At 45.0% G+C, this 16380-nt stretch overlaps 1 protein-coding gene across 7 annotated transcripts in view; it reads left to right on the forward strand.

The window, feature by feature from the left end:
* Positions 1 to 2119: 2119 nt before the first annotated feature.
* LOC148349978 (uncharacterized) overlaps positions 2120 to 16380 on the forward strand; it is a 66789-nt gene continuing 52528 nt past the window's right edge. For all 7 annotated transcript variants that reach the window (XM_088319706.1, XM_088319703.1, XM_088319709.1 and 4 more), the window contains exons 1-2: positions 2120 to 2723; positions 14348 to 14449. In XM_088319706.1, the coding sequence (XP_088175832.1) occupies positions 2598 to 2723; positions 14348 to 14449 (228 nt within the window). In that variant the 5' untranslated portion in view covers positions 2120 to 2597. The remainder of the gene's footprint in view (positions 2724 to 14347; positions 14450 to 16380) is intronic.

Raw genomic sequence — 16380 nt, forward strand, 5'->3', positions numbered from 1 at the left:
TTTGCAGTGCATTAAGACTTGCACGGAATGGAAACGGTCGTTTTATGATGACAGGATTGGTGCACGTCGTTGAAAGAAAACGATCGTTTTTAAGGATTCAGAGAAAAGCGGGAATTTTCGTATCTGTGCATCGGCTTTTTAAAAAAATACAGTCATTCATAAATGCCTCTAGAGGGTGCCATCACAACGTTTATCGTAGGGATCAAACCCAACTTTATTTGTCAAGGACTTATTCGCTCAGGAATTGCTATAGTGCTTGATAACAAAACAATCGGTGTAGAATATTGATGGAAGCTAAATAAAAGAAAGTTCATTCTTGAGGAAAATACAAATGTTTTCTTCTTGAGTGCACTCCTCTTTTAGAATAGAATAGAATATACCTTTATTGTCATTGTTACAAAATGGGCTTAACATATTGTGACAACGAAATTGGGCGTGGCACTCCAGTGTCACATTTAACAGTGAGGATAAAAAAAAACAGAGAAAATAAAGGAACAAAAAAGATACGGTTATAATTTACACAATATAAAGGAATAAAGAAGATACTCTTCTTGAGTCAAGATTGATTTTGTGTTTCGGTTAGTAGGATAATAAGTTCAATCGGGCATTTCAGTGGGCAGCCGCCACAAAACCAGATGAAGAGCTCCGCGACATAAAAGACGACGAAACGACGAGATGTCAAGTAGAGTTTTACAATTTAAGCACGAAACTCGATTTGCAAATTTGCCGCGGTTGCAGAAAAACAAAGTCTTGTCAACGTCCTTGAGAATCCTCCAGAGACGGTTCAAGAGTCCCGGAAGCTGACGGGAAATAATCAAGGCGCCTCCGTGTTCATCTTAAACGAATTTGGAAAAAAAAAAGATAAGAGGATGCAAAAACAAGTGTCAGAAGCCCAGACGCAACCCTTGGGCCAAGTAAAGACATTTCCCGGGACTGCCATCATGCTCTAGTGTAGCTATCATACTTTGGACTTATTTTTCCCAATGACGGGCTGCTTATCACCCTTTAGTTTCATGATTTAGTGGAGTTTTGTCACTGCTACTATGAGGGTTTTGTAAAAAGTTGAATATTTTCCCTAATAAGTATGCGTTAATGACGCCAAACTGAGTTCAAAGAGCCCTTATGCTTTATTTTCCATTGGGCCTATCTGCTTTAATCGTATTCTCATTCGGCGTGTTCTGGGCGGAACGAAACCCCCCAAAATAAGAGAAAAGAAGAGTTTCTTGTCTAAGAAATGCATGTGCCAGCCAGTCGCAGGGCACACAGAACCAGACAACTCACTCACTCATTCGCACCTCGGGACGATGAGCGAGGGAGTCCATTCCAATAAAAACTATAAACGTCAATAGAAATGAATAAATCAATGCCAACAACGACTATAGCCGTCAATAACTGATCATTTATACAGTTCACAAACAGAGAAAAGACATCCTATTGGCTATGTGTCCTCTGTAGTTATCGTTAGCTTTCTTTTATTGGTCTTCCCCTCGCATGAGGGCGTGTCGGCCGGGCTCCGCAATTTTCGCATACCAGCGGCGCCCCGACGTCGGCCCTTCTACGTCCGGCCTTCTCCGTCAGCACTCACAGGAATTCTGTTATCAGAAATACGTCTGATGCCTAACCTTCTAATGTACCTCCAATAGAAACAGTCAGTGAATATCTTTATTGAACCGAATACATGTACTTTGTAGTTCATCGTATAAAATCCTTTATAGTCAAATGTATAATATCCTTTGACAGCATCGAATAAGTCATTCCCTATTTTAGTCAATGAAATAAACATGGACCAAAAACCAGTGCTGAATTCCAACCCAAAAGCCATATGCTCTCTGCTGCTTTTCCATTTCCTGCTGCACCACGTTATGCAAACCAAAAACCATCCCGCAACAGAAAGCGGACAGCGAAAAAGAAAGAAAACCGATGTATCTTAGAAGAAGCGACCGAACGGTCGAAACCCATTCGATCGAATCCCCCCCAAAAATTTGTGTTTCGATGACATGTTTAAACCGTTTCCCCGGCATCTCTGACTATTCTTATCCTCCGTCTGTTTCCAGGAGGGCGGGGAGGAGGCTCCCATCAAGCCACTGGCAGGAGGGCTGGGTGGAGGCATTCTGCAGCATACCTGCAACCAGACAAAAGGTGCCATGAAAGGGGGAAACTCCAATCGGGGACGCTCCATCCCTTCCGGACCGCGTTCGAGGCAGGATCCCCGCACTTGACGTGCAGGGAGAAACTGCTGGGCGAGGAAAAGGGGGGGAGGGGATGTGCCATCCTAGCGCATCGCCACCGCTAGCCTCGGCCTTTTCTCGAAATAAGGAGAACGGAGCGCGCGTGCGGCGCATGCGGCAGAGGTGAGCAGGGGGGGAGCTCATCGAGGAGGGGGCTTCGGGGAGGGTGGTCGAGCGGTTCGGAGGCGGGGGACCCACCGGTAGCGGCATCGGCACCCCTAATCACTCTGCGCTTGGAAGGAGGGAGCGAGCGTGCGATGGAGGAGAGCTGAAGGGAGTCGCGATCTAAGAGGGAGGTTCGGGGGTGGGGGACGCGGCCGGTAGCGGCGTCATCGTCATCGACGGCAGCGTAGCATCGGCGGCGGCAGCATGGCGCAAGCCGCCAAGCAGCTCCGCAAAACCAAGGACCTCGCCGAGGCCGCCGCCCAGGAGCAGCGGGAAAAGGAAGAAGAGAAGATCAAAAAGAGGAACCGCTCCAGGGACCGACGCCGCAAGGTAAGCTCCCCCGGGAGGAAGCGCCGGGTATCGGGAGTCGGCCGTCCGGCCTCCATCGCGTCTCCGTTTCTTGAATCCGCACCTTGGCTACGAAGGCTCGCGGTGAGACGCCACGGGACGGTATTTCTCGCCGAGCTTCGAGATGTACTCGACCTCGCTCGTTACCCCGACTGTTCGTCGTGGTTCCTGTCGAAAAAGCGGGGCTCTTACGGCTGCTTGAAATCCTTCCAAATGTCTCAACCATTTAAAAGGGCTTGCAAACGCTTCAAATTGTTGCCGTCATTCTCAAAAAGTCCCTTCTACACAAGGCCCTCTGGTGGCTCTGCTGCCATGAGTTATGAAGCGGCATCATCGCCCTCTACGGGACAGGTGCGTGCTGCGCCTGAACCGGCCACTTTCTAACGCGTATTAGTGCAGGCGTTCCATTTTAATTATCGACACGGGCCGTGCAAAAAACTCCTGTAGCGGTTCCCACTGGTAAATTGTAATGGAAAGAACGTCCAGACAGTCGGGATGGGCTCCAGCTCCCCCGCGACCCTACTGAGGATAAGTGGTTCGGATGACGGATGGAATACCCGACATCTATACGGAGAGCAATTTGTATATGAAATGGACTCAGGATCTAAAATTAATATGTCTCGGTAAACGCACCCAAGATTAAAAATGTAAATGGCCGATCTATTTGTGGCTCTGCTAAATACATGATTCACGCCGACTTTTGCTGGTACTGAAGAAATTGGAAAACTGACTTTAAAAGTGATTAAAAAGTGCTTAGATATGGCCATACAGTAGACCCCCGGGGTAAAACATGAATCTGTTCTACGCAAAGTGAAAATACCGTATAGAATGGGATAGAAGTCTATGGCCAAACACCCGGTATTACGGTAACAAAACCATCTTTTCCAGACCATAAGGCGAACCCAAAACCCCCTCATTGGCCAGGATATATCCTAAAATACAGCGGATGCACTTGGAAATGCATCGTTACAATGAAATGATACTGCATACAGTAACTGTTCTGCCATTGTGAAACAGAAAGTGGTCTCGGACCGCCCTCTTGCGGTTGACATGTTAATTCAGGGATGTCAACGTCGGTTTGGCCGTGGGGCCCCATCCAAACTGTCTGTTCTCAGCCTCGAATGACCGTTTCTCGAAGCCTCCTTGTCCCGGTCTATGGTCTCTTATCGCATACAGCCGAGTCCCAAATGCGACTGCCGGCCGCTAACTCGTGCAGCTATACCCCCCTTGCACTGTTTCCTTCTCTAGTCAATCAACTCTGCTGCGGGCTACGACTCAGTGTCATTGTTAGCTGTTTTTAATGGCTGAAGTGTTTATTGTGCTTGTTTAGCATTTCCTCAGGGCAAGAGAGCAACGGTGTCGAACGTAGCATTTCATTCTCTGTAGTAAGTAACTGGTTTCGTGTAGCTCGTAAAGATACCGGGCGATTTCCCGTCCGATTCAAAAATGTCTTAGCAACGTTTTTTCAAGTATTGGAATTTATGCCAAAGAAAATCTTGGTTACAAAACCAGTAGACACCAAAACCCAATCCTTAAAATGTCAGAATTAAACCAAAAAAAAATTGGCATCTCTTGTCCCGGGACGGCATTAGCTCAGGAGGTAGAGCGATCGTTTTAGGATTAAGGGATCCCAGTTCGAATCCCGGCTTGTCCGTGTTACATGTCGAAGTGTCCTTGGGTAAGACACTGAACCCCTAATACCCCCAATAAGCAGGTTAGCGCCTTACATGGCTGCACAGATCACAGCCGCAATTGGGAAATGTGAAGCACATTGTAAAGCGCTTTGGGAAGTCATTGACTTGAAAAGCGCTATAGAAATGCAGATCATTTCATTTCAGATCATTTTCCCTCTTATTTTGAAATATCCACCCCCGCAAAGGTCGCTCTGTGCCGTTTGAAGAGAAACGTCCTCGTCACGCCGGACGGACCGTACGCCGACTTATTTTAAGAGCTGGAAAAGTGCTGAGGCGGTTTGGTCCTTGCTGGAAAATTATATTTAGAACAGAGGTAGATGTACTTTGTCGTTTCATTCATTGATGTCCTTTTTTTTTTCCTTGATCACTTTCCGGCCGTTCAATCCGCAACCCTAAATATTCACCGTCAAGAACAAACTCGTGTTTAAGATAAAAATGATGAATCGCCCCCAAAAGCTCATTTTGCTCTAAGTTGCTTTTTTAGCCATCATCTAATACGGGCAGAAAAGCAATATCGGCGCAAACGACTGCTACGCCTCGATAAATGTACGCACGAGATTTGAAATGGCAGATATGTTTGTGGATCTGCAAGATCCATGATTCACACCGGATTTTTTTTTGAAGGCTACTGGAGAAATTGTACCAATCCTGTGAAGCTTTATCCGGGTCCAGTCCAAAAACCTAACCTGGGTAAATGGAAGGCATCGACTCCTACGTCCGGATGATAAAATCTACTCCGCTCATCGGTGGGATGTTTGGCTACTCCGCTAGCTTCTCGGGTCACGCACTTAACGCGATGCAGTTTGAGTGCGGCAAATGGATAGCGTGTGTTCTTCTCCGAAGCCGGAGGCACGCCGACCTTCTTCCGCTTTTATGCAACCTGACCGAAGTCGTGGAGCGACGTGACGCTTCTGTCTTCCGCTTCTTTAAGACCCCAAAAATGCGCCCGAAACTAGGGGTTTTTAAAAAAAAAAAAAAAGGGTTTTGACCTGAAAAAAATGGTATTGAACTGTCGCTAGTGTTTCCAACCGGGGGTTTGAAAGTAGGGTTTAGGCCCAAAACTAGGGTTTAAAAGCTCAGCTAGGGTTTGGAAGAAGGGCTTTAATGGTATTAAAGTGCAGCTAATGTTTGGAACTAGCGTTTGACGGAACGGCTTTTGGCCAGAAAGAATGGTTTTAAAACGCCGCTAAGATTTCCAGCTAGGGATGGAAAGTTGGGTTTTGGCCTGAAACTAGGGTTTAAAAGCGCTGCCATGGTTTCCTACTCGAGTTTGAAAGAAGGGGCTTTCGCCTGAAACTGATGTTTTCAAACGCTTCTATGGTTTTACAAATAGGGTTTCAAAGAAGGGTTTTGACTGGAAACGAGGAGAAGGGAAAACACAATTTGAATTTGGAATGAACACGATACCTGAAATCAATTGTGGTTATCATTATCTGCGTAACAAATTCCAATTCTGTCGTCTCAGCATTTCTTATCTAGAATACGGAAACTGTAACCAACTGATTTCATGTGAACCCTCATATGGGAGCCAACATAGGGCGGCATTAGCTCAGGAGGTGGAGCGCTCGTCTTGGGATCAAGAGGTCGCAGGTTCGATTCCTCCGTGTTATATGACGAGGTGTCCTTGGGCAAGACACTGAAGCCCTAATGCCCCCGATGGCAGGTAGTTGCCTTGCATGGCTGACGCTTCTCTCGCTTAGTTAGTGTGTAGTCAAGTCGTGTTTATTTGTTTGGCCCTTGATAAAGAGTCTCAAAGGGCTCCACAGATCAAAGACTATTATTACAGAGAATTATGACAGCATCCCCTGATCTAAAACCTACAGGAGGGCAAATAATGCACAGATATTGTCAACATAAAATCTAGGTGATTCATATGCTATAGAATAGAAGTGTGTTTTAAGCTTGGATGTAAAAGGGAAAAGTGTGAAACACATTGTAAAGTGCTGGGAGCTCTTGAAAAGCACTAAATAAATGCAGAGCATTTACATTTCAACATCTGAGGTTTGGATTTAGATACCATTTAGTTTTTAACATTTTTATTGTGACAGGTTAGCCCCATTTTCTAACACAAAGAAACGATGATCCCCGTATTCGTGCGACCTTCAGTAAGGCCGCGATAGCCTCACAAATATCGATTCCGCTTCTCGCCATTTTTTGTGAAGATAAAGTTTTGAGAGAAGGGGGGAGGGCAGGACCACGCCAAGGTCGAAGCGACGGGACCCGAGCGGCACCCGCTGTGACAAAAAACTGCAAGGCTTGGTATTTGCCTGCCGGCCTTGCATTTCGCTCGGCACGCGATGTCCGCGCAATGTCTGTTTTACTCCATCTGGTGATGAGTCCCCGGATCCGATTCCCGGAATGTAGTCCGAGCCTTACTATATTTTAAAATTCCACATTTTGGCTGCAAGTTTGGACTAAAATCTGATTCTCGGTTCTATGAAAGCAAGCGTGCCTTTGGTCATCGCGTCAACATGGTGGCAAGAAAAGGAATTCGACTTTGATTTTCTGCATTCCATCTCTTATCTTTCTGACATCGCACCGTTGATTTGCTCCAGAGTATTGCCGATTTTAAAAGTAGGGTTTTGACCTAAAACTAAGGTTTTAAAGCGCAACTCGGGTTGGAAAGTAGGGTTTTGATCCCAAAGCACTGCTATAGTGTCCGACTCGGGTTTGATCTAAAACTAGGGTTTTAGAGCACAACGACAGTTTCCAAGTCGGGTTTGAAGGCTTTTGATTTGATCTTCAAGGCACAGCTAGACTTAGAAAGTAGGGATTTGACCTGAAACGAGCGACAAAATGCTCTATTCGGTGTTTTCAAAGGGACATGTAACTATTTTATGACAATGCTATGTTTCGTCCAAAAATGTCTTCGTAATGAATGCCCCGCGCCTGTTCGTTGGGGTTCATACTGAATTTTTTTCCAGACGTGCTGTCAAATACAGATTTTTTTTTAAGCACCAGTTTGTTTTATACAATGACTCATACTGGTGTACAAATATTTCATTCTATTGAAATAAAACACTCTTGTTTCAAATAATGAGGGAAAACCCCCCTACAATTTCAGAACCATGATTTCAGGCACTTTTAGCAGCCACTTATCGCACACAGCTGAGCCCCAAATGCCCGAATGTGCCCGAGTCCCAAGATTTTTCGGAGGTTTTCCATCCACTCTTCTCTTCCCTAGCCGTTCACTTTAACCATTTGGCTCAAGGTTATGGCCGGTTATTGTTCTTGTTGGCTGCTCCTGCTTCCTCCTTCAGTGTCACTTGCCTGGTTATGTATGCGTTGCTGAGTCCCATGATTCAGGCATCTTCTGCTTATTTCTCCACTGTTTCCCTCTTTGGCCACTCATGTTGGCTGCAGGCTATGGTTTACCGCCAGCCATGATTGTTAATGTAAGCTACTCCTGCTTTGTCCTTTAGTGTCACTTGTGATTCACCATCTTTGGCTCATTTTTGACAATTTCACTTTCTAGCCACACACGTCAGCCACTCGGCCGCAGGGTATAGCTCGCCGTGATTGTGACATTTAGCCTCTCCCGTTTCCTCCTTCAGTTCACTGGCTTTCCACAAGCAGGAGAACATCGCAGGCATCCATGATTCAGGCATCTTCTACCGTTATTTTTCCACTTTTTTATTCTCTAGCCACTCATGTATACCGCTTGGCAAGGCTATTACATGCGTCCTTATATTGTACCAGGTTTAGCTCGTTGCCCGGGCTATCTACTACAAGTTTGGGGTATCATATCTGTGAAGAAAATTTGGTGAAAACACATCTCCAACTGACATCGTGGACCTACATTCAGGATATCGCTAGCGCTAACGATTCATCACATCTCATTAGCAAAGTCCGGATGAGCGAACGGCGTTCGTTACTAAGAAGCATTAAAGGAGAGGAAAAGTGATACGGGTTGGCGCACGGCCACAAAAACGGCTCAAGGCAGCGATCGGAACGATGTAACCTCATTAGCCGTGCGCTTCAAAGCCGACCTGATAACGCAATCATCGAAGATGGCATGAGTTTTTGTTTTTCAACCTCTGCTCGGCATCTACTGAAGTCGCCGCAGCAAACGAGTTTGTCCGAATGAAAATCGCGTCACAAAAATCTTAGATCTGTTCATTGGTTACAGCTTTTTGGGGGATTAAGGAGCACAGTAACCGTTTATGAAGGAAATGGTGGATTTTAGTGGTGAAACCAGTTTGTAATGTCGCATGAAATCAATGATTTTCATTGAAAAGTATTTATCCGTTATGAAAGCGTAGCCCTCACTGTCGTTTGAATTCCATGCGCCTCATAAACCAGTACCTCTTGTCAAAAGACAAAAGTGTATTTTTGATGGTGCGCCTAATATTGCCTAAATGACCTCTTTTGCAACGTTTGCTCAAATAAAAACTGTGGGCTTATAGCATGGATTATGGCTCTGAAAAGAAAATTGGAAAACATGGAAATGAAAGCACAAAACCAGCCTAGTTGACACACTTGAGCAGAATTTACGTTTCTTGCCTTGCACTTTAAATACTCGGTTATTATGCAAGAGCTCCATAATCCAGTCATTGACGTGGCCGGAGTCATTTTCGCCCCGATCGGATCAATAAATGGAGACATCGAGAGTGCTTCGGCAGCCTCATTTCAACACACATTTTCTTTATTGTTCAGGTGAGTTTGTAGTTTCGACACTAACAATTTAGGCCTTAAGTATTGGCGTGAATATGGACAGATTTCTGACTCTTCGAACGTTGAGAACGGGCGCTTTATTTTGAGTTTGGAGAGCTTTTAAAGACCCGCCATTTTATAGCGCAAACGTCGTCTGTTTCACGAGCGTGATGTAGAACAGCCTAATGCCCAATGTTTATCCCTGACAATTACACTTGATGGGGATGGATCAGGATGTCAAACTTATTTTAGCTCTGGGGGCCACGTGCTAAAATAAACACTGGCGGGCCTGAATAGTCGATGGGGAAGGCGGGGTGGAACGAGGAAAGGAAGGAAGGAAGGTATGAATGAGGAAAGGAGGGAAGGAAGGTAGGTTGGTATGAATCAGGACTGGAAACAAGGTATGAAGGAGGAGGTTAGAAAATGGAAGGAAATGATTTTCTTGAAAAAAAATCTCTGCTATGTCATCGTCACTCCACGCCATTCTCAAAAGGACGGAGATCGCCGCATCACTTATACGGTATCGGAGTTGACCGGTAGAGAGGCCCCGCCCGGGAGGTCATCTCTTTCCGGGACATTTGCTTTCACTTCAACTCAGATGTCCCTCAAGGTCTCTTCCTTTTGTCCTTCCCGTCGTTCCCTTTCTTCTTCCCTGTCCGTCACTCCTCATGCTGAACGCTCACTTCCGTCATATTAGCGCTTAACTTTAGCGCTGCGCGCACGAGCCTCGCTTAGTCCGCGTCCGTGCGTTGTCAAAATATCTGATCCATCCCGTAAGATTGAATGGATATTTGAAATAACATTCACGGTTGCCCCTGAATGTCGGCACCAGAGTGATGACGTGACTGGAAGAAGCTCTGAGCTATTTTGCTACCCGGCATGCCTCGCGGCCAGCATTTCTGCAGCGCTCATGAATATTGAAAGGTTAGGAGGAAGGCGGGAGACCCCGCTAGGAACAAAAACATCATATACTGTGTGCTGGACCCGCCACCTCCCGTATTACCGCTGGGATCCAAAAAGAAGCCCGGGAAAATAGAAAAGCCCCCGAAATAATTTAACATTCAAAACGAAATTGTGCTTAAGAAATTGAAAAGGGAGTGTCATGAATTATGCAATCGAGTGAAGCGTGTAACATCATAACTCACCACTCCCAAACTTCAGTTTTTTATCACGTGGAATCATCTCGATCACTCTCTTTCATTTTTCTGAATTCATCTCTCAAAATTGACGATTTCGGACCTGGAACGAGAAGACCGTATTTTCTGCCGTGTGCCTAAAAAACCCAAATTGGCCAGAAATTCCAAAGTGCGCCTGATAATACTCTGAGGATAGACTGTAAGTGGTAGCTCTACCTACGGCATGAACCGATTATTAAAACGCTGGTAAATCGAAGGATCTTAATTCATCGATTTCAAGGTCATCGAACGCAACCAAACCCCCGTTAAAATCAACTGTAACTTCACTGGACGTCTAATAGTATTCAACTCATGTTCATAAATATAGTATAAAAGAAACAATACGTAAGGCTAAAGAAATGCAGTACAGTACAAAGCTTTATATATGTGTGTGTAATATATATTTATACATATATATAGATAGATACGTTATTCATCCCCGCAGGGAAATTCACACTTCCAGCAGTATCCTTTTGTTGTTTATGAACAGATGAACAGGATGGCCTCGGGGTGCAGTGTTTGTAGTTAAGCAACAGCGGAGCGGATGACGTCCCAATCCATCCTCCGAACTTATCATACATTCACTGCTTTAATAGCTTTGTTGTGGAACTTTAGCCTGCTAACTGCGTGTTTGGAATTTAGTGGCTTCCTTGTATTTTCAGTGTTGTTGCTTTAACGTGCTTAAGATTAAAACAAATACGTTTTCTCGTTAAACAACTCATCGGTCGGACGTGAAGCGAACTTTGTCAAAAAAAATGCCGCAAAAAGAGTGAGAGAGTGTCAGTGCGTCATGCCTCTGCTCCCACAGGCGTTAATCGAGCTCGAGCGTCCGTCTTCTTGGTTGTGGATTTAAACGAGGCCCGAGAAGAACGCGTTTAGCAAAGTGCTATCCTTCGGTCTTCCGTAGCGCTTCTGCTCGGAATGCACAAGCGTAAGCTACATTTACGCACTGTCACTTGAAAATGTATTTGATACATGATAAAGTAGCTCCCGATTGTTCCGGCTCGCTGGCAAAGCGGCGGCCCGACACGGCCTATCAATATTTCAGACGCTCGGCTCAGGCGACAGAGAGACAACGCGAAGGTCCCGCTTTTGATCCGTCTCCCCGTCCTTTTCCTTTTGCTCATTCGGAAGCCGTTCCGGACTGGGAACGGATCCACGGTACTGTCAAAAAGTCTTTCTCCCCTTCCCGGATTCTGTGTTTTTAACCCGTAGTTATCGCTCGCCGAGGTTTCGGATCATCGACTCCATTATATCGGGCGGAGACGACCCGAGCGAATACAATTGATTGCCCCCCAAAAAATCAAAAGCTATCTGGGCCTAAATGAAAAAGTCGTCTAAAACCCAATTTTCGTTCTTTGGCTTTTGACTTAACTTGAGACTTTGTTCTTGATTTTTCTATTTTTTTGGTATACTTTTTAAGTGTTTTCATGACCTTGGGTCTTAATTAAGGTTTTTTTTTGCTAACTCCCGTGTGGAAACATAGGAGAGGGACGGGCGCCACCAGGCTGTACTTTTCCAAGACACCAAAGGAAATGCTGCCCCTACCACCCGTCCAGAACCTTCCTTTTGGGTCAATTTGACCATTCAGAGGTGGACTCGCCAGTGTTTGAGATTGTTGGCCTGTTGCATGAGCCAAGCGCGCTTGAGTTGGAGGGCACCAAGTGATGGCTGGAGGTTCTCCTTCAGGATCTTCTATGTAAAGACCAAAATTCACGATTCCGTCAACCGCGGCAAGTTGTCCTGGTCCTGAGGCAGCAAAGCACCCCCAGATCATCACAATGCCACCACTATGCTCTTCCTGTTTGCGTCGTGTTCTTTTTATCAAATGCTGTGCCATTTTAAAGCCAGATGTAACAGGCTGTACTCCTTCCAACATTTCTCCAAAAGTCTCGAGGATAATCGAGATGCGTTTTGGCAAATGTGAGACGACCGTGTTTTGAGTGACGGAAGTGATTTTCGCCTGAGAAGTCTTACGGATGCCATTTTGGTCAGTTGTTTTTTATAGTGGAGTCCTGAACACTGACCTTCTCTGAGGCCAGCGAAGCTTGCAGTTCTTTGGAGGTTGTTTCGTCTTGTCCCGGATGAGCCGTCTTAGCGGTCATCTTAGTCGGGTGACCACTCCTGGGAAGGTTTGCCACTGTTCCCAGTCTTCTCCGGTGGTTCGCTACAGTCCTACAGCCTTGGAAATGGACTCGTGATCTTTTTCCAATTTCTTCTGGAATTGATCTGGATCAAGGCATGTTAGTTTTGTTCTTTAGATTTTCTATGCCACTTTATTTTGTCTAACAGATTCATTTGAATTCATTTCTTGATTCTACTCCGGTAGTAGCAGCAATCCATTTTGGCTGTGGCCTGTGGGATTGTAGGATCAGCTTTCCCAAAACTGTGCATGGTCACAGTTACTTTTAAATCAACAAGGTGGATGGCCAAAACTTTTTCCCGTTTGGCCAGATAGGTTTGCATTTGTTTTGGTGCCTTAATAAATGGAATCAACATTTCAAAAAATGCATTTTGCATTTCCTTGGGTTTTCTAACCCTAACCTTTGGGAGGGAAAAATATGCGAAAAACACAGAATTCAGTAAGGGAGCAAATACTTTTTCACAGTATTGTATATTCCAATGGTTTTTGTATTCAAAAGAAACGGAAGATTTTAAACGATCATTCCATGCCTCTGTGACCTATTTATTTATGAGTTAAGGGAAGACAATTTATTTTAATGAAAAATATGTAACCGTGTGTTTAGCTTGATCAGTGACTTTGCTGTTACTGAACACATTTCAAGGGAAATAAAAGGCCTATGGAGCAATCGTGTTCGCTTTCAAGAGAAATTCTGTGCTTGTGCTTGGTTTCCAGTTGCTTTGTTGTTCCCGAATACTGATTTAAAGTAATAATGTCCGATTGCGGTCGCGACCCCCTTTGCTGAAGCTTTGAAATTTCAGCCCGTTGTCATAAAACATTGTCGTCAAAATGTCCGCGTGACACCCGATACAACACGCAAAGGCTTTTTTTCCTTCTGCGCGGTAGGAAGCCGTCTTGCGCGTTCAAAGTTGAGCATCTGCCGCTCCGTGGAGCCCGACTATCGATTCCTCATTCCCGGGACGCTGACTTCATCTCCACATCGATCCCTTCCACTTTCCTGGATGGATTTGTGAACGGATCTGACCAAAGTTACACTCTAACCTACGGAATTGCGAGCTCAGAGTATGCGCTCGTCGTTAGCGCAATATTCGGATCGTGTCGCGATTCACCTACTTTTCAAAGATTCGTTAGGTACGTTTCCTCATTTTTGACTGTGATCCTTCGTTTATTGCTTGAGAGCCCCTCCTCTCTGAAATAGATGTCCGGGGATAATGGATCTCAGCCTCAACCGTGCATTTTATTTTCGGTGAGCCAAAATTTTACACCTCCTGACAAAAGAATCTTCTGCCGGTCCAAGCTCGCAGTAATATGGGATTAGGGATAATGGATCGTGGTCACCCTTGAGTGAAAGTTAACATAGCCATCAAAGCGAGTGAGCAGAGATTTTCAATGGTCTTTTCCAAGCCTGTGACCCAAGGACCAAAAACGGCAGTTCTGTTTCTTTCCTTGCGGGTACGAAAACTTTGAGAGGGATCCGGCAGGCGGGCTCTCGCACCTTTTTTTCTTCGGGCTAGGTTTTAGCACACTTTAGCGCTCGGCACGAGCGTGACTCTCGGGAGTTCTGAGCCCAGGTAAGAGAGCCAGCCTCCGCTTAAAATGCCTCGTGACGTCATCGACCGCGGGAACGTGCTACGAGAGTTCCTCCTAAGGCGCCGGAGCTTTAACAAAATGAAGTTCTCCAGACGCCAAACGGGCTCGATTTCACCAAACAGGCCATGAAATCATGACTCGGCACAAAAAGGCAAATTGTCCATCTTTTGATTACAAGCTAAGACGTTGGTGATTTGAATCTTTATGATATATCTGTGAAGGCTGTTCCTCTCCTGATTTAATGTTTAATAAAGTATCTGATGAATAAATAAATGTTTTTATTTTGCGGGTTTTGACAATCGTGGCAATCGATGGATTACGGTATAGCTTTGAAACGATTTTGTTTTGCAGGCGGACACGGCGACCAGCTTTCTCCGAGCCGCTCGATCGGGCAACCTGGACAAAGCTCTCGACCACATCAAAAATGGAATCGACATCAATATAGCCAATCAAGTGAGTTGTTTCCCAAAAGTGCCGTGTCATTAGCAGATTTGCCCGATAGTCTTTTAGTTCCGGATGTAAGAGCCAATCGGCAATCGTCTCTTTGGCCTGCAAAGGTACACTTGAATTAGTCCTTAAAACCCAAAAGAAGCCGAATAAACTCGTACCAACGAACGCTACACGGGGTTCATACGGGTGCTTGAAATCCATGAAAATGCTTGAATTTTAGTCTGTTTTCAAAGATTTAAAAGCTGATGAAATTTGGATGAAATACAAGAATATAGCCGTGAAATTAAGAATCAGACTCACGCAAGCGCCGGTTACTTTCCTCTTTCTCTCTGCTTGCGAGACATGGACCCTCAGAGCAAAACTGGCAAAGAAAGTCCAGGCCTTGGAGACCCCCTGCTACAGGAATCGGCGACTTAGCCCATGTGACACACCAAACCACCGGAGGACCCTAGGAATACTGCAGCGGTCATGTCACAAGATCAACAGGACTGGCCAAGATCAGTCTCCAGGTCACAGTCCAAAGGGGCAGAAGAAGAACTGGGCCCACAACATCAAGGAATGGACTGGTGCCAAATTTGCCACGCGCCAAGAACAGGCCAGCGACGGTCAACAGTGGAGAAGACTGTCCAGAGTCGCGTCCTCGGCGGTGTCCCGTCGATCCAGCCGCTTAAAGGATCTGTGAACCGTGGACTTGTAAACGCTTGAAATTGTTGCCGCCGCAAGTCTGCTTTCAAATGCTTCACTTTGCCATTGGATTTATTCTTCCCTCGCGATAAACGGCAGTCGGCATGAGTTAAGACAGCATTGTCCTATGAAGCGGCGGCGTCGTCGCCCCCTACGTGACGGGTGCATACCACACCTTAACAGGCCACTACCAAATGTCTATTAGTTCAAGGATAACGTATCAACTTTGGACATTTATTATGGGCCAGATAGCGAAGATTAAAAATGGCAGATATATCTGTGATTCTGCAGAATCCACGATTCACACTTCTTTTAAATGGTATTTAAAGATTTGGAAAATTGGCTTTGAATGTCCTCAAAAGTGCTTGAATTGAGTTCTGAAAAAAGGTGCATGAACCTTACATAACGGTCGCTCATTTACTCCACTTGACACCTTTAGTCGTCAGTGGCAGTGAACTACTTTTATTCCAAATAAAAATGCATACGTTTAGTACATTACTTTATCTATTGTTCAATACTGTATTCATTCAATTTATGAAGTATTCATTCAATTCATTGAATGAATTGATTTGTTTTATTCATTTCTAAAATAAAATAGAAATTAGATTAATTAATGAATACCATTTAAAACAGAACATGGAAAATAATTTTGGAAAAATTAAGAATATATCATTATAAATGGAAATTAAAAATTGCAACTCGTTCTATAGATATACAAGACGAGCAGCGTGAAATTGGGACTACAAGGAGCACCTGATTATAAGCCGCACCCAGTGCATTTTTAGAAGAAAAACAGTTTTGTACATACATAAGTCGCATGTGCCCACATTGAAACATGACATATATACAAAGAAGGACGGTACACGGAAAGAGTTATCACTTCTGGTACCTTAATGTACTTTGGATAAACGATACGTGTCAGCAGTCTGGGTCACGTCACATATTATTGGAAAATGCAAACTCTTCGATGACCGTTTCAAAATGGACTCATATTAGAAACATCACCGTCGGTTTAAACAAGATACCCGAAAATGATAAAGCCGAGGTAACTCACCGAGACGTCCCCTGACCGTCTTCAAATGACTTGAATGCTGGCAAAAATGGCTGCCTTACCTCAAGGACGAGCCAGAGAATCCGAGCGTGTCAAATATCGACTCCAAAAGACGCCATAATACCTACGGATAAATGGACATTTCTGCTCGCTTGAACGTGGCTTCTTGTAATCCACCGGTCCGGCCGGACGATTCCCG

Source organism: Urocampus carinirostris, chromosome 16 (assembly GCF_059441175.1).
Source record: "Urocampus carinirostris isolate Australia breed hairy pipefish chromosome 16, RoL_Ucar_1.0, whole genome shotgun sequence".
Taxonomy (NCBI): domain Eukaryota; kingdom Metazoa; phylum Chordata; class Actinopteri; order Syngnathiformes; family Syngnathidae; genus Urocampus; species Urocampus carinirostris.